Source organism: Danio aesculapii, chromosome 23 (genome assembly GCF_903798145.1).
Source record: "Danio aesculapii chromosome 23, fDanAes4.1, whole genome shotgun sequence".
Taxonomy (NCBI): Eukaryota; Metazoa; Chordata; class Actinopteri; order Cypriniformes; family Danionidae; genus Danio; species Danio aesculapii.
The window spans coordinates 19,783,377-19,807,408 of NC_079457.1; the positions used below are offsets into that span (position 1 = coordinate 19,783,377).

Genomic DNA, 24,032 nt, shown 5'->3' on the forward strand with positions numbered 1-24,032 from the left:
AAAGCGCATGCTCATAACTGACGTTGCAGCAGAAAACATGATTTAAAAGAAGCATTTTTTTCTTCCAAAAACTATATTTGCAATGTAGATAATGCAATTCAGGGTTTCTGCAGATATCATAATGTCAAACTTAAGACTTTTTAAGAGCATTAAGTATTAATTTAAAGACCTATATCACAATAGCAAAAACACAGCAAAAAACGAGAAAATGCTAAATCACAAAATTAGTAGTAAAATAAATGTATTCAAATTGAACACTACTAAAGAGAGGTTAGATGCACCATCGAACTACAGAAAAAAACAAACAAATCTTGAGGCTGATTTACACTTTCGCCTGCCACCGCATCGCACACCTCACGAAACGGATGAGGCTTTTATACTTGACGCGTTCACCATTGAGATATTCTTTTAAATGACAGGGGGCTGTCAAAAGAAACAGACCGTAAAATCAGAAGGATAAACAGAGAAGTAGAAAGTTTATGGAACTAAGTCGACATATTAATATTATTGAAGATTTTTTAACTAATTTTAAACTAGTTTTTTAATTATTTTTATAATTTATTATAATGATAATAAATATTTTTATAACCATTCAAGATTTTTTAAATCAAACTTTGATGCATCACTTGCTTTTGTTCTTATCTCTGACAGTTCTACCTATTAAAGTTAAATATCAATGACAAGAGAATATGGGTTGCTCTACAATTATATTTTTTATTATGGCAAGAATAAAAGCAAAAAAAAAAATAAATAAATAAAGTACACTTATTAAAAATACTGCTGTTTTTTTTTTTATTTTGCCCACTCAACAATTCACACATTACTGTCTGGCTAGTTTCTGTCCTCTACTTATAAGCTAAAAAGGCAATAATGGTCCATCAATCCTGTTCATTATCACCAATGAAGCCAAGAAAAAGAGGGCATCAGTATATTGTAAACCTACAGGTTCATATATTCCTTTCCAGTTATCAAAGACATAATTTGTTACTTAATTTTAGTTTGCCACTTGTAAATTGTTTTAAATTCAAAATTGTAATATATACATCAGTGTAAAACCCATGAAGCCTCATTTTTTGTTTTAAACTTATCCCTCAGGTTTTTCCAAACTTTACAAAAACGTTCCTCCTTGTCCATGGCTGTTGCAACTTCTAGCCAAGAGTTATTGGTCATCTGGTTCTCCCTATGATCACACATGGATGGATCATAAAGATGTCTGTACAGTCATACCTGTTTCAGACAAAATCTCTTCAAAGTGTTTAATATTCAACTCAAATCAAACGCGGCGCCGCGCGAACTGTTCACCCGAGTCTCAAAAAATTTTGTGAGTTCCGCCAGCTGAAATCATGTCGCGCACACCCAAAGTCAACCTCCGCAAACACAGCGATGATGTCACATTCTCTGTGCGCACCGAGTTCAATAACAGAAAGCTGATTGGTCTCATTTGTAGTTGTAATAACGCAAATTTCATTTGAACTAGTAAAATGAATAACTACAACACCACGAAAAGCAAGCAACAACAGCAAAAAAGAATTTAAATGAGCATTAGCTGTAGCGTTTCATGGACATCGGAAAAATAAGAGCTGTGCAAAAATATTTAAGACCTAGAAAATTTCGATTTTAAATTTTAGACTTTTTAAGACCCCACGGAAAGCCTGGCAATTACACTGACTTTAGTAACTGTAATCAAATTACACAAATTTAAAATGTAATTCATTACATTACCGCATTCCTTAAATGTCATTAGAATACAGTAATCAGTTACTGTGGAATGCTTTACACCCAACTCTGCTCACCTGCTATGATTAGCACTTCCTCCCATTTGAAACGTCCCTCCTCTTTGCACAGCCAGCCGGGTGTATTGTACCCCACGGTTGCCCCCGAGGCGGCTGGTGAAGGCAGGAGAGCGTAAGATAGCAGACAGGGCTGAAGAAGAGCTATGACCGAACAAGCGCTCGTGCATCAGTTGTCTCTGTCTGGCCTCTTGTTCCCTTCGCAGTGCTGCAGCCTCTGCTGCAATATCTGGGGGCATGACTGCCAGCACGCTGTCCTCCATGTCCTCCAGAACGGAGCGCCGCAGCTCAGAGGGCAGGGTCTGGATGAATGTGACTGGGTCCAGAGGTTGATCGCCCTGTGTGGGTTGCTGGGATAACTCCCGACGCTGCTGCTCTGCCCGCTGCTGGGCCAGGACCTGATAACAAATCATCACACATCACATATCCGGAAGATTTTTTCTGTTCAGACAAGTATAGAATTGTGCACTCTTACCTCTTCCTGAATTGCAGGTGGAAGAGCCGCTAAGAATTCAGGGCTGACTTCGGTCACCCCTGGCCCTCCTCCTAGCACAGCGCTAGCAGTGGTTGTCAGGGTGGAGGCAACAGGAGGTCGAGAAGGAGGTCTGATTCCCAGTTGGTTCTGAAGCACCTCCCGACGAATGTCTTCAGGCAGTGCTGCCAAGAAAGACGGGTCCACACCTTCGGGTAGACTGATGCCTGCAAGAAAGTGATCCAAACAGGTGTAAAGACCAGAACACACCAAGCCAATGCCAAAAGAAACTGGTCCCATCTGGACCAAAAATCTGCATGTGAAGACAGCAAATGATTTACAGCCGACTGAAACACGTTTGTGAGAGGATTTATTTTTCCATACCCACAGGTGGCAGTATCTGTATTGCTATTCGACAAAGGGGATTCAGAACTAATGCTGCACACATACAAACTGTAAAACAATAGTGGGATTCACTTGTCCAACTTGCCCTGATAATCTAATAATGCATATAGTTTGGAAAAATTTAAGAAAAGTAATGAAATGACAGCCAGCTTCTACGTGTCCCCTCTCAACTTGAGTCATTTGCTTGGTTTGTTTTTAGTTGCCAATGGGTTAGTGTCCTGACCTTTATCTAAAATTGAGGCATGGCTCAAATTCTGGCATAACCCTAATGGCGTTCTCACACTATGTACATTTGCGTCTTTAATAAACTACGATAGTTCGTGTTCATAGAAAAGTAAGAATGATTAATAAATCCATTTGAAACAGTCCCTTAAAAGTGACATCACGTCTTCAGTTTCAGACTCAGGCGTGCTTTGCACTCACACGAGAAGCATACTCCACCAAAGCCCAACTGAACCGTGCTCTGGCACACCTCTTCCAAACGGGTCAAGGGTGGCCAACTGAACCATGCCTGGGCCGGATTCAGAGCGCTCACACTTGTCAAACGAACCGTGTAACGCGCCTGGGCAGTTTGGATCGCATAGCGTGAGTAAGTCCTAAGCTGAAATACCAACCTGCCAGAGGGTCCTCCTCTTCATTGCTAGTGGAAGGGAGGGGCTCCTCCTGGATGGCCTGCGACTGGCTATCGGCACTGTCACTCCGAGGCATGGTCTCGCCAGGAGATGAAACAGAAGTTGATCTGAAAAAAAAAAAGACAAAAACATATTATAATATTCATTGTAAAATATCATTCTTTTGAGAAAATAAACTTTAGTGGCTAATGCAAAGTGTACTAGTGTAACACCCACTGACATGAACATTTATAAAGATACTTTCACTATTATTTGTATTAATTCAAGTAACAAAAGAAATAAAAAAATTGTACACTTACCTTTAACTGCAAATTATGGTAGTAAGCTCCCAACTAGACACAGTCCAGGTAATATTGAACTACTTGACTATCTTTACAGGCCAATAACTGACTCAGGCCTGACGGACCAATTAATAGACTTAAGCGTTTTTTCAGCTCGATAATCCTTAACCTAGCAAACTGTTGTGTACATTTGCAAATATTTTAAAGTAAATTTTAAATCAATGTTTGCTTCAAGGCAGGAAATTTAGCACATCTTATGTGCTCTGCCAAATATTGCACCAGCATTATACTAGCCATTCTATTCTAGACTACAAATACTGAATAGAGTATGGAAGTACTTGCTAAGATGAAATTAGATTTTTTTTTTTTCATTTTAATTTTATTTGTAACCACTACCAGTTAATATGGATTTAACGATTAACTGTGAGCTGGTAAAAAAAAAAAAAAACAAAAAAAAAAAAAAAAAAAAAAAAAAATCGGTTTTAAATATGTGATGATTCCAACCGCTTAAAATGTTGAATAAATCACGATACATGTTCCCAACAGAGGAGGTGCTGTGTTTATAGGCACAATCTCGCTTTACCTGTCCCCTGGAGCAGAGGGGTCTATTGACCACCTCTGTACACACTGTTCTCTAGTTTAGGAAAGGTTTACCTCTCCACACCAGCCATCTCAATCCCCAGTGAAAGTGCTTTCTTCAGCAGGGGACATTGCAAATGTGCAAATAACTCAGCCTATGCCAGAAAACAGATATGCTGGTATTTCTTTTTAAAAATGTAAAATCCCAGAATAGTCACAGTTTTAGTTTGTTTATATTAATGAGTCTTTAGTTTGTAGAATTCTTATTTGGGGGGAAATTTGTATTTAAAATAGCAATTTAGTTATTGCAGAAAATATATATTTAGCAAAAAATGTGCAGCATTTGAGAAAAAAATGAAAGAGCTCTTCACCTTAAATTTGATTCAAATAATTTTGTTAAAAAAATTGGGATTATTTGTGAATCGTGAGATTAGTATCGTGAATTGTATCGAATTGAGAGTCAGGTGAATCGTTACATCCCTACCAGTTAATTCTCAATAACTCCCATTAAATGCTGTAAGGAATCGTAATACTACTTGGAATCGTAATACTGCTTGGTACTGTGATATTTCAGCTAGTGTAGTACCATAAGATATGTTTATGGCATTGTGACACCTCTACTATTAAGTACTGCATTTCAACTCCTCACCCAGTTTCTGCATCTGTCTGCCTGTCTGTGAGGCCGCTGTCACCACTTCCTGACAGTTCCTGAGACATGTGATTGGATGGAACTGAGCTGGCAGCCGGCTCTTCTTGCGTTCCTGAAGCGGGACTGCTCGTATCCATTGGTGAACCCTCGAGTTGAGACACGCCCACTGGCACAGGCTCGGAACTTTCAGCTATATCTGGACTGAGTGAAGCTAATACAGAGACAGAAGCATAAAAACTCAACTCGTATTTAAAGTTGGCTGAAAATTCAACACTAGCAAATGCAAAAAAACGGGAAGTACATGCAGTAGTTGCATGTAGAATGCAGTAGGATTATACAATAATTTTGATAAATTCAGCCTCTTCCAAATGCGTTTTTTTGTGGAATAAGGAGCAGAATTCACAATGAGGTGAATGTCTCTCCACTGAACCGCAGTGTGTGAAATCTAATTTTACAGGATTCAAAGTTAATCTACCTTCCCTGACTGCATCCAATGCTCCTCCTCCTCTCTCACCAATAGTGGGTGCAGGTGACATCTCCATCTGAGATGCTTCTGCCTCACAATTTGGCCTATCAGGTGCTGAGAGCTGAGGAAGCCCCGCCCCTGCCAAGGCTCCGTGAGAGTCAGGATTGGAGTCGGCCAGCAGCAGCTCTGTGATTGGCTGGTGCACCTGCTGACTGATGGCTGTTTCCAGAGACACGAGGGCTTGTTCGTGGGGGGCAGGGGTGGTCGGGGTGACTTCTCCTGATGGGGGTGCTGTGAGGAAACCCTCAGATGTGCGAGGAGGGTCCAGACAGGAGGACACCCCACCCTGGGCCTGTTCTCCTTCTGACAACATAACAGAATTAAATTGTATAAGTGTTGAACTAGCTTCAATGAACATGGTAAAATGACTGTAGCTAAATGTAAATAAAAGGCAGGACGTGCGATTGAGGGTCTGCAGTGAGGAAGGCAGTAAATTGTATAGTTATCTCCTTCGAGGGCCATACTATACTGATCCCCAACAACAACACAACTTACTACCTCACCACAACACAGCCAACTCCAGACAACAAGATATTAGAGCTGCAAGCGAATAAACAAACATCATATTGACAGTAATGGGATAAAAGCAAGCCATGTAGATGTAAACCTATAAATAATTGAGCAGTTGCCTAGAAACAATTGATTGATTAAGCAATTGATTGTTGCCAAGCAGCAGTTGCCGCAGTGAAAAAGGCAGGTTTTGAAGACCATCCAGTTGTCGAAGCGGTAACCGTGGGAAAGACAGTAGACTGTATAGTTATCTCCCAGATCTGGTGTGATCCTAAAACTATACAAACTACTACCTCATCCCACAGTCCACAGCAGTGCTCTGTCCAGAACTCTGGATCTTCGTGAAATATGCAAATAAGATTCACGTTTGATATTTTTTGACACAAAAAAAAGGGATTTCAACATCATCATCATTAAACACTGAAAACATTTCTAACAAACATGCACTGCGCTCTCACCTGCAGCATTCTCTGCAGCTCCATTGACCACACCAATCCCAGAGCCCTGTGGGGAAATACAAACAATTAATGCACACGGTCAAATTTAAATGGAGGTGTTGATCTGTTTTCTGCTGATACACATGGTCCTGCCACAAATAAATACTGACTGATTTCAAATAAATGCCTGAGGTATGAGCAAACAATATTACGATGGTAACGAGAGTGAGAGAGACATGATTGGGTAAGATCCCCTAGCTAGGACTCAGACCCAAGCCACTCTAAGCAAAACCACACTAATACTGAGTTCAGACTGCATGATTTTAGCCCCAAATTTGACTCACTGACAGATTGAGAAATCGTCAACAAATCCCTGAAATCACAGGAAAAAATAAAATAAAAATAAATAAAAAAAATCGGTTCATGTGAGCAACAATCACACAGTGTGAACTAGGTATGTCCAGATCAGACCACGTGATTAGAAATCGGGCCCGATCACGTGGTTTTAGACTCGATCGGAATTGGACATTACCTCCTGCTCAGGATTCGAATATGTATGTATATATATTGCGGCAAGTGAGGCAGGGTCGGAAGTCATGAGGGCGTATGAGGCGGGTGACGATAATCAAAGACACCTGGACGCATCACCTGCCTCGAGTTCACATAGGAGCCCTGGAAGCTAAAAGGAGGAGAGGCGCCAGTGCTAGACAAGAGAGGACCAGGCCCACTCATAGACTTTCATTAACATTCTCAGTAGTCTACATTTAAAAAATAAATTAATTAATTTAAAAAAAAGAGGCTATAATTGATTAAAATGATTATTATTTTGATGGATAAAGCAAGGACAAGAAGTGAAACGTATTTTTAAACGCACCAGGTTTACAAATGAATGTAAAATAACACTGACTGTAGTGTAGGTCTGTTTTTTTTATGTATTAGAGAAGTATCAGATCGGATTTCGGTAGATACTCAAAATCAAATGACTCGAACTTGAGGGCAAAAACACGTGATCAGGATATCCCTAGTGGAAAAAAACTATCAAAGACGCAATCTAAAGGCCCGTGCTCCCAGAGACGTTTTTTGCTCGCGTTTTCCGTCGACGTTTAACGCCTCGTGACTAAATAAAGGGCGCCAATGTGATCGTGCACACAAACACGCAAAACGCCAGGCGCAAAAGCGTCATTTAAAAAAAAAAAGCCTCATGCTCATTCTTTGTTTTGACACGCCGCTTCAAAACCTTCTCCACCAATCAGATTGCCACTTTTGTTCACGTGCACAGAGTTGCTGAAGTTATAGTAAACAGCACTTGGAGGCGCTCAAGCGCAAAACTATCAATGCGAGCGCACACTGAAGAAGATGCCCAGATGCGATATGAACGTGGAGCTACTTATTGCTCTGATGAACAATAATCATTTCTTCATCGCTTGTGCTGGAGCTGCTGCTTGCACCATCCATAACAACAAGCGTGGTTGCGTCTTCTGTGTTACAAGTAGGTGTCAGAAGCTTAAAGTTGTGTAGCGCCATCTAATGTCAAGGAGTGATTTTGCATACTCTTCTGCTCGATGCCAGTGAAAAATCGCTTGGGTTTGAATGCGGAAAACGCTGACGATAAACGCAAACAAAAAGCGCCCCGGTGTGTACGTGCCTTAAGAGAATCGCTGATGAGTCGCAGACACCTATGACATATTTGGCATGCTAAATGTCTGAACCTGTCGGCGATTCAAATCATGCCGTGTGAAATGTGTTCTGATATAGTCGGCGATCACCTACAGCCAATGAGAGAGCAGTATCCACTAGTGTGGGTATCTGCAAGCCAGCGGGAAGTTGGGGGAGAAAAATAAATAAATTAAAAATAAATTAATTGATTAAAAAAAATAAATCTCACTCATTTTCATGTTATTTGAACCCAAAAAATGGAGGAAAAAAAATTGTGAAAATTTGGCAGGAGCACCCGTGTCTGTTTGACATGTCATCTTAGCAATTTCTCAACTTTTTTTGACCCGGTTGTGATGTTGCTAATTCCCTTCAAAACCAGGTGAGCAAAATAAGTACATTTTCTACCCCACTAAAGGCTTCTTTCTCATTATGTAGTTAATAACAAAAGATAAACTATGTGACCTCATGTCGTTTCCATGTCAGTTTGCAGACTGAGACAAAGTTGTTGGCGATTCTTCCTATTTTAAAGTCATGCAGTGTGAAACCCCGTCACCGATCCATCTTGCAGTGTAAACACAGCACTGACAGAACACCACCCCAGATAGCCATGCAGTGTGAAAACATCTGTGACACGAATACTTTGAAAATCCTGCAGTCTGAATTCAGCATACACTAACCACTATTAAAACCACACAAAAACTAAACGTATTTTCAACCTTAACACATTTTCCTTCAATATTAGTTCACATTTTCCCTCCTTTACCTGCAGACTCTGTTCCCTGGTCTCCTCTCCTGCTGCAGAACTCTCATTCTGCTTTGCAGTCTCCTCTTCCTCTGCCAACTGCCTCCTCCTCTTCTCCCTGCGTTCCTCCAGCTCCTCATCACGTAAACTCTCCAGGTGCTGCAGTATGGGCACCTTCACCACTGAGAGACCAGCCACAACACTTCCAATTAGACATGTAATCAGAGCTCCTCCTGCAGTGCATGCTAAACAACAGATGCTATCATATATTCGTTCTGAGATGATCTCACCTGCCACACAGTCATGCATGCTCTCAGCATCCAGCACTTTACACTCATCTGTCCATCTGGTTAAGGCAGTTGGGATACTTGAAAGGGTGCCTGCAGAACAGAAGTGTTTAGCAGGTGCATCTATAACTGCTAACATAAAGAAGTGTGTGTGTGGGAGACTCACCAGCTTGTCCTCCGGTGCTGCTCTGCTCATGGAAGAAGTCATCCAGCAGCTCATCATCTGAACGGGCAATAATGTGCACATCCTCATTACCCACCATTAAACGGGCACGACCTCGAGACTGCAGAGGAAGAGAGCTGGACAGCTGCAAGATATCAGCTGCAGCGCTGGGGCCCAATAATCTGAAACACAAACAAAAAAGGTCATATGAAGTGCTTTGAAATGTGCATTATTTGTTCTTTGTTCGACCTATTATCAACTGAAACATGAAGACCGGGTGGGACATATAGTAGCCCCTCACCTTATTATTATTTTAAAAAATACGTATATTATCACAGGGCATATGCAGGAGTTCTAAAGGTAATTTCAATACCTTTTTAAGACTTTCTAAAGATCTTCTCAGAATATTTTAAGACCTCATCGCCAAGTTCTAATCAGTATCAAAACTTTAACTTAATAAACAGTTGTTAATAAACAGTTAAAATAAATAAATGGAGCGCAACCATGCAACAAAATGCAGATAAGCTCGGAAGAAACAAAGATGGAAAGAATAAATTAAGCCAAAGGCAAGATTTTTTTTTTTACTATCTGACACATTTACTTTTACTATCACAAAAATGAACATGTACGTCAGGCTGCTTCATCTTTGTTGACTGATTGAGAGACTCATTAACATTAACACAAACGAGCCAGCTTTGTCTGCTTAAAGTAGGGTGCTAGTCCAAATCATATGATGTAACCAGTTTTGTCCTTGCCACAGGTGAATGTCTTAGCCATGTCGGAATCCGGAAACATTGACTTGAAAATATCTGAAATTCTTTTATTCGAGTTCAGTGAGTGGTGATTCGCCGCAGAGTAAAGTTCCCAGATAACCTCCGAGCGCATTGTTGATGTGTCGCCCATAGCCACCCTGATATCGGCAGAGGTTAGGGCCGAGGTTGCTGTCGTAGCGGTTTTGACAAGTTCAGCTGTTGTGTTGGGTAATAATGTGGCTTGTGGTGCATAATAACTGGCGATGGATGGCTGCAGAAGTTCTCTATGGCCAACAGTAGCCTTGTGGCTAGCACCTTGCATGTGGGACTTTACAGCGTTAATGCCCATCGACGATATACTAATTTTCTTTTTAAAATACGTACAGTAGACCTCGCGGTTGTTTCAGCAACAGGCTTCAGCCACCGTTTAAACTAGTCTTTCTCCAATCAGGAGTATGCGAACTTACATTTTCCCACTTTGCCGTCTGTTTGGCTCCATGGTTTTGCTACATATGGAGAGCGTCACACATACATGTGGAGGAGCTTGGCCAGACATGCCCCAGCCTGAACGAATCGTGTGAATCGAGCACACCGTTGTTAATATTAAAAGGAAAATAAATATATTTATGCTTTTTTGGAGTCAAACTCATTTGACAATGTCTTACTCTTGAACAAAACTTTAGACCTCGTAAAAACGCGATTAAGACTTTTTAATACCTTTTAAGGGCCTTCATTTTCTCAATTGATTTATCAACTTAATACTTTTTAAGACCCAGCAGAAACCCTGTATAAGTGTATAAAAACAAATAGTGTTTAGTTTTGAAATCACTGAAAGCAATGAAAAGCAAACGAGAAGAATCTTGGAGGGGCAGAACATGTCAGATACTAGGGAGCATTTGATTGGTCAGAAGAATTGATGAGAAATTGGTAAAGTCAAAAATATTGTCCATCCAATTATGGGTAAGTGACAAACTGAAAGCTTTGCATGTTTATATTTTCTGAATGCAAATTGTGTCACTGTTTTAGCACACTAGATTACAGATATCCTTAAGTCTTACATCTATTGTTCAAAGTCTTATTGTTCAAAAATTAACCATTGTGAATAGAAAACCAACTTCACCTCAGTAAAGCAGGCTAGGCAGAATAGCGCTATTTACTTGTTTTGTAGTTACACTAAACAAAAATCTACATTATTGATGCTGTAAAAGATACCTTATGAAACTGAAAATAGTCACACCAATCATTTGTCGGAAGATTTCAGTGGCTGAACAACACTTCTGTGCAAATAACCCATTTGTAATGACAAAATCTACATAAGCTTTGCGTGACTAAAATAGTTTTAAAACTGTCTAAATTACTTTAGCCATGGTGTCATCCTTCCTCCAGCGTGCAAAAGTAACTCCAATATTGATTTAGCATTTGTTTTTAATCGCTATCACTCGTGTCCACGTGACTGTGAAAGGGTGCCCAGTTGCCCATTTGCTGACAGACAGTTTGGGCTATTTATCAGAATTATGGGAATTATCTGCCCGAAAATATTTAATTGGATGAACATTTTTTTTGTCTTATGCCTTACCCAGAATATACATATAAACACATTTAGATCATTTACTTTAATCATTACTATTGGAATGTGAAGAGACTTTCAACCAGCACAACAAAAAAAGTTTCTAAAGACAATCACCTACTGCACCTTTAATGTCTTAAAATTTGACGTGTATCATTTCATATCTGAAACATGTACATGTTCAGTGATGGACTCACCTCTGCAGAATGAGTGGAGGGTTGGGCTGACGGTTACCAGGATAATGTACGTGGATCGTGTGGCCTGTGTTGGCCGTGAGCTGGCGGAGAGAACGTTGACTACGTCCCATTCCTTGAGCCAATCTGCTACTGGTGCCCGATCCCCCAAGAGTCAGAGATCCGTGGTCAGCGTGACGCACCATCAGAGGGTGGGAGCTGGGGATATTTCCTGGTGAGGGAGGGATGTCAGCTGAAGTGTACAAAGACAGAAAAAAATTCAAAGTGACACATTGTCAAAAAAATAAATTAAAAAGGAGAACTCATTTTAGGTAGCTGAAAGAGGTTTATAAGCTCATTTACCTGAAGTGGAGAACATGTTATCAAACTCAATGATGAGGTCATCATCTCGGTCAAATCGCTCAAAACGAATATGAGGGGCAGCATTGATATCTGGAAAATCTTCATCCAGTTCCATCTCAGAACCTTCATCGTCATCATCTTCATCTCCCTCTTCGTCATCCTGAGTACAATGAGCATGGCAGATGAGAAGAGAACATGTGAAACAAGTGTGTGGTTGTGGTCACTTTCTCTCTCTTTACTGTAGTTTATAGTTTATTCTTTAAAAGAATATTACCTGATCTTCCTCCTCTTCTTCCTCCTCCTCTTCCTCTTCATCCTGACTGTCCTCATCCTCGTTGCTACCACTGGAGTCTTCCTCCTGCGTGTGCTCCTCATCTTCTGGCTCGAGGATGTTCATTGAGTCTAAATCAGAAAAAGACAGAAAATCTAAAACATTACTACAGGATCTTCCCCATACAAACCTGAGAAGTATGCAGAAAATTAACCAATTTTAAAGTTATTTTAACAACTTCTAACAACAATGTAAAATCTGCTTTTAGCAGTTCAGCTCACATAAACAGTATTGGGGCAAAAATCTATTTATGGTTCGTTTCCACTGAGTGGTAGGGTACTGGTCACCTTTATCAGGATTGCATTTCCACTGCCAAAAGGGTACCAATGGTGGGAGAAGTGTACGACAAAGTTGCAGTCAACGTCATTCTTGCTCAAAGAAATGTCAAAGTAAAGCTGTAGGGGTCGTTCATATATCATATGCATGATTTCCGCTACATTTATTCTTCCATTGCGGGGCGCCACACCAAAATTCATCCCGCCACGGCTACACTACAGCTTATCATTCAAAACATTCAGCCGTTTTTTTTTTTAAATAGCGGGTTATAAATCGCACCAAAACGCATTAAAAGGTAAGTGAATTTTCACATCGCAAATTTTTCTGTAATCGTAGTACTGCTGTGTGTTTATTTAACCCTTTAAGGTGACGTGCTGACTGACTGACAGGTGCGTGAGGCCAGCAAACACAACGTAATCTGCACTTGAACAGCTTGTACTTGAGGGCACGCAAGAAGTTTTGTGCACGAACAGAGGAAATTGGCGCTCGAGCACAGAGATTCGCATGCACGAATTACATGAATGTGATCTCGACTTGTAATACTGCGCTCACGACATTTTTCAATGAAATAAACACACAGGTAGTAAGTAGAACTGGGTAAAAGGCCCAACAGAGTCTGCCGCCACAGCTGGAAAAAATCCTAGAGGAAACACTAATATGAAAAGCACTTCTCACAAAACAGGTGCTTTATACACATAAATACTTGTGTAGAAATGTTCATCACTAGCCTTTCTATGAACATGAACACGTTTGTCTGTTTCTAAAAGGTTCAGATCTCAGAAGCACTTTAATAAACACACGCATGTTATTTTAATCAACTCGAAAAGTTTGTTATTTCAAATATAGATGCGCACACAAGCTCTCTCGAGAAAGTGAAACCGCTCACGCTTTAGACGGACTTGTAAATGGGGCACAGGGTACAGTCTGCTCTTCTTGCGCTTTGTGGCTGTTCATAAAGATGATGACAATGTTAGTTTAAGCTTGGATTGACATTGGTTCGTTATTATTTGCATTTATTATTACATTGTAATGTCTCGGCTGTGTATTTAAAAATGGCACTTCCTTTGATTTAATTCTCCTGATTCTTTCAGCTGTGCGTCTTGCTCCGCCTTTTGTTGGGCTAGGTACCCTTCGCTTTTTGTTACCTTTTGACAGTGGAAATGGCCATGAAACCAATCCGTACCACTCAGTGGAAACTGGCGATTATTGGCACAAATATCCACATAAAATTTTTTAAAATATATAATAAAGCTGAGAGAGAGAGAGAGAGAGAGAGAGAGAGAGAGAGAGAGAGAGAGAGAGAGAGAGAGAGAGAGAGAGAGAGAGAGAGAGAGAGAGAGAGAGAGAGAGAGAGAGAGAGAGAGAGAGAGAGAGAGAGAGAGAGAGAGAGAGAGAGAGAGAGAGAGAGAGAGAGAGAGAGAGAGAGAGAGAGAGAGAGAGAGTGAGAGATTACCGCCATATCAGCTTCAAAAATAGATACAATTTACAGAGAAATTACAAATAACACATTTATATAAAACAAACGAGACAAAAAAAAATTTATCTACTTTTGACAATTCTACAAGTTTTAAAGGATTTATGTCTGAAGGTAGGGTTTTGCACTCCTTTACAGCCAGATGAAAAAAATATATATTTCTGTCACTGCAATTCATAGTGGGGGCCTAAAGAGTAGGCTAATTAATTTACGAATCTTTGTCATCATAAGCTCTTTGAATGGATGCATACGAGATTCGCTTCCTACCCTCTCTGTTGGCTTGGAGAGTGGAGGCCTGACTCATATTGGAAGGAGCTTCATCCATCAGCACATCCTCTTGAGACTCATCCTCTCCAGAACGACCCACTAATTAACAGTAAAACTAGATCAAAAACACACTTCCATCTCTGTTATCACTTCCACATTTGGCCAGAAATCAAATAAATCATTTACCGATGATGGTACTATTAACAGTTTGGGCATCTCTCTCTAAAAGTTCATCGATCAAATCCACCAACTCGTTCTCCACCTACAAGCATATATGAATAACAAACATTGTTCATCTGGAGGAGGCTTTTCATATTTATGAACTGAAAGTTGAACAAACTGCTGTTGTTTCGAACCTGCATTGCCTGAGTGCTCAGCACCTCAGGCTGTCCAGCAATGACCACAGTGTCTCCCTCGGCTTCTCCATCCATCAGGTCAGAATCTGTGGCTTGACCACGGTCACGATTCTCAACTGGCTCTGCCTCACCCACTTCTCCTGTAGGCGAGATCAGATATTACATACGCGCACAACTCAACAAGGTCGCTGTATGCATATTCTGTTATGAGATGATCAATGATGTTACCTTGATCCTGAGTGTTGCTGTTACTGTCTCTGACTGTGCCAACAGTGTCATGTTCTGTCTTGTTCTTGCTGGATCCACCTTTACCACCAAACAGGCTGCTGGGCTGGTTCACAATTCGCGACAATGTTTCCAGAGGCTTCAATGCAGCATTTACTGTGTTCGCCATATTGGGACTGCAAAAAAACAAGAATGGCAATGAGGATTCTTTGTTTGTCAAATCAATCAAGGTTGGGATAGAAAAAAAAAATACACAAAAAATGTAAAAAAAAAAAAAACTGTGGCATACAATCGGTCAAGAAATGGATTCAGCAATCACTGAGATTTTCAAAATGCATCACTATTCCCTCTTGAAAAGATTCTGAGCTTAGTTTTTAGCAGCAGATGGCGCACCAAGTTGTAAGTTGGCTTAAGGCTGATTTATACTTCTGCGTCAAGCGCACACATTTGCTCCGGCGCAGCCTGCGTGCAGTTGCATAGCCCTTGCCGTGGCTGACGCCGACACTGACGCGCACCTCTCACAAAATGTAACTAACGACGCGTAGTGCAAGCTCTGATTATTCGGCTTGGTAGTGGTGATGAGCAATGATGGAATTACTGTCTAAAGAGGCTACATGTGCTGCTAAAAATTACAGACACAGATGAGAGGTTTCCACTGACTGTAGGCTATATTTTGTGTTGTTTTTGAACCTAAATACGGACGAAATGTCTGCTGTGTGTAGTTCTTCTGTAGTTGGTAACATATCGGAGACTGTAAGGGGCTGTATGTGTTTATATATGTTCATTTATTTATTTAATATATTTACAGATGTTACAGTAGGCTGATTCGCACTGTCATTGATCTGCAGTTATAATCAACTCATGTTCATAGAAAAGTTAGTAATAAACATTTCTACACAAGTATTTATGTGTATAAAGCATCTATTTTGTGAGAAGTGTTTCTCATATGATATGCGAGCGACCCGTACAGCTTTATTGTAGACATTTCCTCAAGCAAGAATAATGTTGACGTTCTGTCATACCACAAGGGTACCCTTGGTAGTGGAAACGCAAGCCTGATAAAGGTTACCCGTACCGACCCGAACCGTACCAGTCAGTGGAAACGAGCCATTAGTCCCTTATTTATCCGGTTATATGTTTTACTTGGTGAATGCCCTTCCAGCTGCAACCCAGTACTGGGAAACACCCATACACATTCACTCATACGCTACGGCCAATTTTCTTCATTCAATCCACTTATACGACATGCCTCTTGACTGTAGGAAACCAGAGCACCTAGAGGAAACCCACGTGAACACGGGGAGAACATGCAAACGTCACACAATAATGCCAACTGGCCCAGCCGGAAATTGAACCAGCAACCTTCTTGCTGATAGTGCTAACCACTGAGCCACCATGCCACCTTACTATTTAATTTTAATACATGAATATTTATAATTAATATCATTAAGCATTACCTGGAAAGATCAAGGCTGTGAGGCACACGGGCCAGGTCGTTGACAAGGCCTTTCTTCAAGAAGAGCCGGATGATATTGTTCATGCCGTTGTGCTGGGTCTTAGCTGTGGCTGTGCTGTAGAAGCTGGAGGTGGAAGGACAGGACTCCATAATGGTGCTGATGATGCACATCACTGCTTGCAAACTGCCAAAAAGGGAAGGGTCAAAGTTTAATGAAATTGTATTCAATTGGGGAAAAAAAACACAAATATTTGTTAAAAGTCAACTCCATATAGTGACTAAGCAGTTCTGACCGGGCGTGTTTCTCTGTGCCCTCTGCCATGCCCAACGCGCGACTCAGAGCAGCTTTGACCTCATTGACCAGGGCAGCCTGGGCATCAGTGCCCGTGCCAGCTGCAGCAAGGCTGGCCAAGAAAAGGCGTGCAAGGGCAGGAGTGTCCTTATCTTCAGAGTTCTGGGTATGTGGGAGCAAGTGGTCCAAAACAAATGCCAACACACTGCAATCCTGTACACAAAATCACATTCTTTGTAAAGATGAGGGAGAAAAAAAAAAACCTCTACAATTGGACAAACACTTTGATATGACTCACTTCCTTAATGAGCTCTGACTGGCCAGCTGTGTAGTTGTAAGAGGTGATAAGAGTGGCAATGCCAACATAAGAGCGAACAAGCTCGGCCAACAGCCTCAAGATGGTAGAGGTGGGCATCAGAGGTTTGCTAGCTTTAGCCTTAGCAGCTCGGCTCTCCTCGGAAGAAGCTCCCTTGTCTCCTTCCTGCTCCTTTTTCTCCTCACGCATTTCCTCGGGTGTAGAGGCTACAGAAACAGCAACAAAAAATTTTAAATAAATTACAAGGGCAAGTCAAGGATCCAGCAAAGTGAGAAAAATGTGTATACTGTAGAAAGAATGGTTGAACTATGTGTGTGTGTATATTACTTCACACCTTCTCCCTGTGGAGTTCCAGACTGGGAAGATTCAGCTACAGCACCATCTGCAGCAAACACCTGAGTCTGAAAGAGTATAATTAACACCCACTATTAATGCAAATCCCACATTTCTGAGCCCATTATAGTACAAATGCACTTGGGACGCTTGCGCTTTTCATAACGTAGCAAAATCGGAACTAGGTTTGTACATTGTGTGAATTAAATGCGGGTAGTCCTTGCCCATGCAAAAATCAGCATTAGAGCAGGCCTGATGAGTTGCTAGGAATGTTGGTCAGCTGATACATACTGCCAAGGCCAATATGTGGGACAACAACTGCCATTTTTAGTTGCTGAAATTGTCAACGTTTTTAATTTTTCTTCTGGCCAAGAAGGGAGCATCTGATAGCTTGCTTGGACAAGAACGAACACATTCAGGGTTTCTGCAGGTTTCATCAAGCCAAATTTAAGACATTAAGACAATTATAAATGAAATTTTAGACTAATACAGGGCTAAACGCTAAGGATATTTATTTAGCGTATATATTTTTTCAAATATCCCAGTTGGAAAAGATGTTCACTTGCCCTATCAAAAATTGATTAGAATTTAATAAATTTAAAAAATACTATAAAAATAATAATAAAAAAATCTAGGTCAGGTCAGTATCTTCTGCTGTAAATAAATGGAGAACTTTTAAGCAAATGTTACTGTAAGTAAAGCAATTAAACGGAATTTTTTAATAAAAAGTCAAAAGTTTTATTGAGATTGGGATTGTTGGTGACTATATGCATTAAAGGGCCATGAAACCCCCCTTGTTTGATTCAAGTCAACCTCCGTTTTTTTTTTTTTTTTTTTAAATGCATCGCAATGGGTGGGGAGCGCTGAAAGCAGAGGAGGGGAAAAAGAGGGGAGCGAACAACTGTTGTCAGTTGGCTCACAAAATGAGACAAACCATGAGACCCATGATTAAATAGTTTTACAAAGTTAAAATGCAAAGAAATAAACAGTAAGTAATTTAATGCCCTGCTACATGTTATTCGTAGATTCATATACACACAACCACAACTTGTTATATCATTATAAAGATAATCGTGTTTTACATAAACTCTATAAATGAGGAGGACTTCTCTCCTCAATGCCCAAGTCTGAATGCAGAAACAGTGGATAGTACTGCAGCAGGTCTCTTGCCCTATCGATTCCAACCATTAGCCCTGCAGGTAATCTGAAAATTTTAAACATAGGTGAACACGGAAGCTTTGGTATAGGCGATGTGTCTGAATGGTAACGAACTTAATTCTCTGACGACTCTCTCGACAAAAATGCTTGCTGCTAACCAACTGCTTTGCTGTATCGGCCCTGACAAACCCTTTGGATCATGGAAACAAACACATACGACCCGTGCTGTGCGCGGACAGGCTCTCACCCAGTCATTGGGTCTCCCAGCTTGGCAGGTCTGTCTTGCCTTCAGAAAGCACATGCTCTCATGAATAATTAAAAAGCAGGGTCTTCTCATAGGATAAGAAAATTCTGCTACAAATAATAATAAGAAACTGTCGCGCCATCACCCTACTAGTAGATTCACGCTATGTCACCGATTTTGATCCCACCCCAAAAATTATATTAAACCCTGAAGCTGAAATTAGCTGACAAAAGCTCAAAATTATCCAGTTTTCCCCACAAATAAAGCTGACAGGTGCTATTGTAGTCTTAACTGATGCTCAACACACACAAATCTGTCACATTTTTTTTTAAAAGTCCAGGGTGTCTCGAACCTTTAATGGCCAGATTGGGCAGCTATACATGAACAAAGGAAACTTAAGATCTGTAAAAAAAGATTTAAGTCCTACAACATAATGTTTCATAAGATTTAAGACTTTAAGGCCTAAAATTTAGCTTTTGAGATTTAATACATTTTAAGATATTTCTTATAAATAAGCCATACAGTCCGATGCATTAAGTATCACTGATATTTGGATAGAATAAACTGCAGCAAAAGTGATACCAATTATGTCATTCTATTACAACTGATGTAACAAAGTCTGACAGACCTCACACACAAAGAAAAACAACATATAAAAGCGTATACACTCTTACATTGATGGGGAAGGCAGACTGCGAGTCAAAATCACTGCCTTGTCTGGTGAGTCTATACTGCTGGTAGACATCATCACCGACATCCTGCAGGATCTGACACAGGTCCTGATTTCCTGGTACAGTGTTTGCCCGCTCCTCTCCTCTCTCTGCTGTACAAAAACAAACCCAAACAGACCCCCGAGCATGCATTAAGTGAAAAGAACACTGATGAGACATGACAGCTTGAAACATCTAGACAACAAACTAAACAAGCATGCACATGTTTTTCTGTCTAATCATATTTCTTACCCTCTTCTGGTGCGTGATATGCTGCCAGGGCATTCAGCATGTCATAGATGACCTCTTTTATAGTCTCTGGTATGGAGGGCAATGGGGAGAGCTTTAGGGGGGTGGTCTTTACAAGCTGCACAGCATTTGGACCCTTAATTCTGAAGTTCTCGAACTCGTCATCTGAGGCTAATCAATAAAAAGAGATTGTGATTAAGAATAATAATATATTTGATAGTAAGATCTGAAGAGATGATTTCTGGGAGATTTTCCAACATACCAGTGCCAGCACCTCTTGGAGCCGGGAGAGCGATTCGGATGCAACTCTTGGCAGTTTCCGTAAAGCACTCTGGATTGCGACAGGCCGCTGGGCCAAGGACTCGCAGGATGTAGTTAATTTCCCTGGAGCCCAGACTACCTGACACCACACCTGAAGTAGTGCTTCCTGCACCACTGGTGACAGCAGAACGTACCACCTGAGAAAAGAGAATGAGCAGGTTAGAGAGAGTTTATCGCCATATCAGCTTCAATAGCTATTTCAAGGCAAAAAAAGATAGAATTTACAAACAGTTTATAAATAACTAGAGACACATGATATATCGGCAGCCATATCGATATCGGCCGATAAATGCTATTTTTAATGTTATCGTTATCGGTCTGGTATTAAAATTAGGCCAATATCTTTAGGCGAAAGATAACGTAATTGTGCAGAACTGCCTGCCTCCCGCATGCGTGGATTGAACTTGTTCAGATTTGTCCAGTGCACTATAACAGAGTTTCTCACATTGATTACTCCTTTAAAGTCCTTTGAATAGGTGTTCAAAAGAATGTAAAAAACCAAAGGGAATGAATTTATGCCGCATTTTCTAAATTAATACTAACTGTATTTAGCTTTTCGCTTATACGGTGGCTCTGAACTGTCAAAACATCACTCAAAGCGATTTTTCGAACATTACAAATTTGTACACATGTACATTATTGTAACACCTTTTATTCAAGAACATTTGTGCTGGTCTCATTTCTTAGTTCTTTCATTTTTATTTTATTTAAAATATATTTATTTTACTTGTTTATTAAATAAATCCCATTTTGCTATTTAAACAATAATTTTAATGCAACAGTCAAGTTGCATGTTATTTTGCTATGCGAAGAAAAGGAAATTTATTTTTGGCATGCTGATTTATGTAAATTCATGAATATAGGTCTATATAAACACCCTGCAATTTTAAAATCTTTGCTTTTTTGCTTCGAGTAGGCTATTCGCTTAAGATCAGATCAAACTTTTATGAAGTTTTCAAAATAAAATCAGTTGTTTACTGTATAAAAATACAACATTTTGAAATATTTATATTTATCAGCTAATATATTGGTTATCAGCCTTTAAATCTTCATCGGTCATCGACATTGGCTAAAAAAAATCCATACCGGGGCTTCCCTATAAATAACGAATTTTTTATAATGCATAGATGATTACCAATAAAATATAAAAACAATAAAGGTAACATTTTACTTGAAGAGGGTGTTCATAAGACTGTCATGTCTAGGACTGGGCGATGAATCAAAAAGTAATTGAAATCAACATTTAGAACCTATAATCAATCTAATTTTTCCAGGTCAGTTTGTTTTTCAATTATTTTCATTTACAACAATACATTTATTATTTGCATTAAAATGTGTACAAAATATGTTAGAAATGCACTGTCTAAAATATTATATACACGATATACAAGAGTTATTTTATTTAGAGAAAATACTGCTTATTTTCTACTTTTAATATGAAAAACTTGTATTATTGTATTGTATTATATTATTTAATATGAAAAAATGTATTATGTTACTTATTTTCACTTTTTAAAAGAAGAAGTAACTGTTAGTTTTAGGCAATGTGTTTTTTAATTTCAGTTGTTCAGCGTTCAATAAATAATTATAGATAGTAGATAGTGTGCGTGCGCGTTTTCTTCAATTATTATAAAATAATGCACCCTTCATTTAAAATCTCTCACTTGTAATACGTGAGCATATTTACTTTTCAGAACTTAATAGTCAACTATGAGGGCAACAAAATAAAAAAAAATAACTGTTCACTTAATCAAGATTTTGATTTTAGGCAAAATCACCCAGTCCTAGTCATGCCACCTTTATAACTATGACATGACACATTTCATGAATATGGAGATTTTACGCATACTTATGACAACCGTCATTCGCTCATAGCTGTCATTTTAAAGGCAAGATGATGCTGTTTGAAATGTCTGTCATGACAACTTGATATAAATAAATACATCACAACATGTCAGTGTCTTAGACAACCAGACATTACCAAGACAATATAACTTGTCATAAATCTGTCATAAACATGGTCATGAGGCCATAATGACTTTTAAGTGGATTAAAATGAATGTCATTAAACTTTGAGTAAAATTGTATATACTGTCATTTAATATTTTTTCTAACAGCATCATTAATATTTAATGACATTTTAATGATAAACTAAATTTGTACCACTGTAGTAGAGGTCAAGACAAATATTATTGATGCGGTTATAAAATTAATGACTGGTTATACTGGTCTCATGACTATCATGTTTATGACGGTTTTATGACAAGCTATGTTGTTTATGTCATGACAACTTAACATTATAATGACAGGTGTGCTGTATTAGTCAAGCTGACATGTCAAACAAAACAACAATTTAAAATGACATAACTAAGCTAATGACGTTTCAAATATATTTGCCATAAGCATGCATAAAATATAATTCATATGTGGGTCATAACAGGATTTCATGAAAATTAAATTCAGAATTTAAGAAAGGTTTCATGACAGTCTTATGAACAGCCTCTTCAAGTAAAGTGTTACCACAAATTATATAAAAAAAACTAAAGGTTTAAGATCTACTTTCGATAAAAATTCACATTCAAAAATAATAAATTTTTAAAGTCTGAATGAGCAGGTCGAAGGTCAATATGAATAAAACATTTTAGATCTGATATAAAAAAAGTGTGTCATTCAGGTGAATATGCACCTTCTCCATAGTGTGCCGCAGCGTGGCCGGGTCCTCTATGATGTGGCGGAAGAGCAGGGTGACCAATGGGGTGAAGCCATTGAAGCCTGAGCCCTGGGTGAGATTCAGAATCATGCGGGTGCTCTTGAGCTCTGCAAACATCATGGCGTAATGGTGTGTGCGTGTGAGACGCAGACAGAGCCGCAAGGTGGCGTGCAAAGTGTCCGGGTCCACGGGAACACTGATCATGCTGACACAGGCACGGATTAAAATGGTGATCATGTCCTCTGTCAGCCCCTGCACAACGATACCACTGGAACCAGAGGGGTCCTGGAGAACTGACGGGGCTGCTGGGGTTGAATCCTTCAGCTCAGACTCTTCTTTAGGGGGCGCCATCTCTACAGCCACAGAGCTGGAATCTGAAATAGCCATAAAGAAAACACTTTAAATTAAATACATGAGATTACATCACTGCATCACTAACAATTTACTTTTTGTTTTCTTTGATGAGTCACATTTGCAGACATCAGAAGGGGACTTTTGAGTCAGGAATAAGTGGATGATTTATTTTATAATAGGGTCTCAGATCACTACAATGGATTATACATTTGCTCAGTAAATATCAGTTCACAAGGCACAGCAAAATGCCTACCTGTGTCAGTCTGTGTCTCCTCAGTCTTTGCTCTCTGTTCACTCTCCTCTCTCTCTGTGTCAGTAACACTTCCAGATTTTGTGGCCTTGGGAATGCGTGGCACCCGCTGCACCGTCAACATAACTGGTCGTCTGTTGCCAGTCTCCTCATTTACCTGAAAAATATAGCCGGATACAAAGAAGACGAACTGCTCATTCTATATCCACAGACATGAATTCAGATAAACAATATTTCATCTTCAATTAATCATATTTCAGCTGCCAGATGATCCAAGAAACATGTTTAGTTCAGGTTTTATCCATTACCTGCACCATGGTGTTGAACTGGACAGTGTATCTCCTGCGGCCAGCTGTAAAGCGGACGCTGGTCTCTCCTGCCCTCCATGCAGAGTCAATAGTGCTGTTGTTACTTGCACTGTAGCTGCACCAGCGGCCTGAACGGTCATCAAACCAGCGCCAGTTATTCCCATTGGGCTGGAGGTACTATTATGACATAGAAAAGGAACAAATAAAACACTTGTTGTCATGATATCATTCAAAGTTTGATTATAACTGGCTGCACCCTTATCATTAAGCACCTACCTTGTTCATTTGAGCTCTTCGTTTGGATGAAACGGCCATTTTCTCATAGAAGTCAATAAGTAGGAGCACAGGGGTGATCCATCTATATATAAAAACAGGTTAAAGTCATCATGAAATCTCAATGATCAAAATCAAGCATGTC

At 39.7% G+C, this 24,032-nt stretch overlaps 1 protein-coding gene across 7 annotated transcripts in view; it reads right to left on the reverse strand.

Annotated features, from left to right (window-relative positions):
• huwe1 (HECT, UBA and WWE domain containing E3 ubiquitin protein ligase 1) overlaps window positions 1–24,032 on the reverse strand; it is a 76,308-nt gene that overhangs the window by 26,319 nt on the left and 25,957 nt on the right. For 4 of the 7 annotated variants that reach the window (XM_056448910.1, XM_056448911.1, XM_056448905.1 and 1 more), the window contains 27 exons: window positions 23,891–23,972; window positions 23,615–23,791; window positions 23,310–23,463; window positions 22,679–23,076; window positions 19,934–20,129; window positions 19,675–19,842; window positions 19,387–19,535; window positions 17,312–17,378; window positions 16,960–17,183; window positions 16,663–16,874; window positions 16,371–16,553; window positions 14,917–15,089; window positions 14,689–14,828; window positions 14,519–14,594; window positions 14,333–14,431; window positions 12,259–12,386; window positions 11,985–12,144; window positions 11,646–11,874; window positions 9,133–9,311; window positions 8,970–9,059; window positions 8,701–8,861; window positions 6,303–6,348; window positions 5,284–5,637; window positions 4,809–5,019; window positions 3,282–3,406; window positions 2,266–2,489; window positions 1,794–2,188 (listed from right to left, as the gene is read on the reverse strand). In XM_056448910.1, the coding sequence (XP_056304885.1) occupies window positions 1,794–2,188; window positions 2,266–2,489; window positions 3,282–3,406; window positions 4,809–5,019; window positions 5,284–5,637; window positions 6,303–6,348; window positions 8,701–8,861; window positions 8,970–9,059; window positions 9,133–9,311; window positions 11,646–11,874; window positions 11,985–12,144; window positions 12,259–12,386; window positions 14,333–14,431; window positions 14,519–14,594; window positions 14,689–14,828; window positions 14,917–15,089; window positions 16,371–16,553; window positions 16,663–16,874; window positions 16,960–17,183; window positions 17,312–17,378; window positions 19,387–19,535; window positions 19,675–19,842; window positions 19,934–20,129; window positions 22,679–23,076; window positions 23,310–23,463; window positions 23,615–23,791; window positions 23,891–23,972 (4,800 nt within the window). The remainder of the gene's footprint in view (window positions 1–1,793; window positions 2,189–2,265; window positions 2,490–3,281; window positions 3,407–4,808; window positions 5,020–5,283; window positions 5,638–6,302; window positions 6,349–8,700; window positions 8,862–8,969; window positions 9,060–9,132; window positions 9,312–11,645; window positions 11,875–11,984; window positions 12,145–12,258; window positions 12,387–14,332; window positions 14,432–14,518; window positions 14,595–14,688; window positions 14,829–14,916; window positions 15,090–16,370; window positions 16,554–16,662; window positions 16,875–16,959; window positions 17,184–17,311; window positions 17,379–19,386; window positions 19,536–19,674; window positions 19,843–19,933; window positions 20,130–22,678; window positions 23,077–23,309; window positions 23,464–23,614; window positions 23,792–23,890; window positions 23,973–24,032) is intronic. The other 3 variants (XM_056448907.1, XM_056448908.1, XM_056448909.1) reach the window with 3 other exon arrangements.